General features: G+C 47.4%; 1 protein-coding gene across 1 annotated transcript; it reads left to right on the top strand.

Moving 5' to 3' along the window:
* The first annotated feature begins 293 nt into the window (after positions 1 to 293).
* Positions 294 to 1,121, top strand: LOC116256278 (uncharacterized). Its single transcript, XM_031632599.2, has one exon. It carries the CDS (start codon positions 337 to 339, stop codon positions 964 to 966), a length of 630 nt encoding a protein of 209 aa, XP_031488459.1. The 5' UTR covers positions 294 to 336; the 3' UTR covers positions 967 to 1,121.
* Positions 1,122 to 1,345: the final 224 nt, after the last annotated feature.

Here is a 1,345-nt window from a genome sequence, read left to right as displayed (position 1 = left end):
TGATACAAAAATTTTTAAAAAAAATATTAAAAAGATGGTGTAGTCAACTGCCCATATCCAACTCAACTGGCTTTGCTCCATGCACATGAAACTGTTCACTTTCGGTTCATTAATACAAAGACATCAGTTTAGAAACTTGCCTGAAAGGTTGTATATTTGTCCTGGATCCCTCCACATCTTTGTGTTGGCCTCCTTCAAAAATATAAATCAATATTTATTCCTATTTTAAAAAATATTATTAATTTTTTATGGACACATTCCACTTGAACTCCCCTTAAATAGCTGATCCCTGTTCTTCTTCTTTCTCACACTACTCTCTCTCTCTCTCTCTCTCTCATGGAGGGAAGGTCACCTGTGATAGCAGGCAAAAGACTATGGCATATCATACGCGCAGTCATGTACATGCTGAGGAAGGGCCTCTCCAAACAGAAGGTCCTGCTTGACCTCCACCTCATGATGAAGAGAGGAAAACTCGCCGGAAAAGCCATCGGCAACCTCATGTTCCACCGGTATTCCTCCCTCAGCTGCCGCTCCGACGGCATTAGCGTCGCCGCCTACGCTCCCAATGAATACGAATTCAGTTGCAGCAACACCCCTGCCCATTTCTTCCCTTTCCAACGCCATGACAAGCGGAAACACCACCACCAACATCGCCGGAATGGCTCCCTCTCTTGTATATACCCCGACTCTTCCGACCACAAGTTTGCCGCCTCCTTCCAAAAGGCGCTCGAGATACTGAATTCCGACCTTTCCGGCAAGGAGACGCCGACGCCATTGTCCCCAACACTCTGTGGCTTGAGCCCGATGGCGTCTCCGCGCCCCCTGAGGGTCACCGACTCCCCATTCCCTCTGAAGGAAGAGGAAGACGACGATCACCGCATCGACAGGGAGGCCGAGGAATTCATCGCGAGGTTCTATGAGCAGCTACGATCACAGAGGCAAACGGCCATCCTTGAGGCACGTTAGCAGTGCACGCTAGCAGGTCGTGCCACATCGTTTTCCGGCAGACCGGTGGTTTCTCCGGCGACTCGCATATTGATATGTTAATAACCCGTGTACGACATTGTGTTTATAGCATCAATATCTTATGAGATCGTATAAAGCTCGAATTTTTTGTGTTCTGGGTTTGATCAGTTTTACCGGATTCTTGTTGCCGGGTGACAGTTTTTTAACTTTTGCCGTGGAAAATTTCTCCGATGGTTGATCGCAATGAGGAACCGGAAGTTAGACCAAACTTTATGGCACCGGCTTTGCAGGTGGTCCGTCGTACCCACTGTTTGAGGACGACCTCTCACCAACACTTACTGGTTGCATTATTTACTGTTTGTAAGGTGAGTAAAGTTTG

The sequence above is a fragment of the Nymphaea colorata genome, chromosome 6 (genome assembly GCF_008831285.2).
Source record: "Nymphaea colorata isolate Beijing-Zhang1983 chromosome 6, ASM883128v2, whole genome shotgun sequence".
NCBI lineage: Eukaryota > Viridiplantae > Streptophyta > Magnoliopsida > Nymphaeales > Nymphaeaceae > Nymphaea > Nymphaea colorata.
Note: the sequence above shows the minus strand (reverse complement) of the source record. Positions and strands in the feature narration are given on the sequence as shown.

Coding starts and splice junctions, on each gene's coding strand:
- LOC116256278 (XM_031632599.2), top strand. CDS start 337: ATGGAGGGAAGGTCACCTGTGATAGCAGGCAAAAGACTATGGCATATC.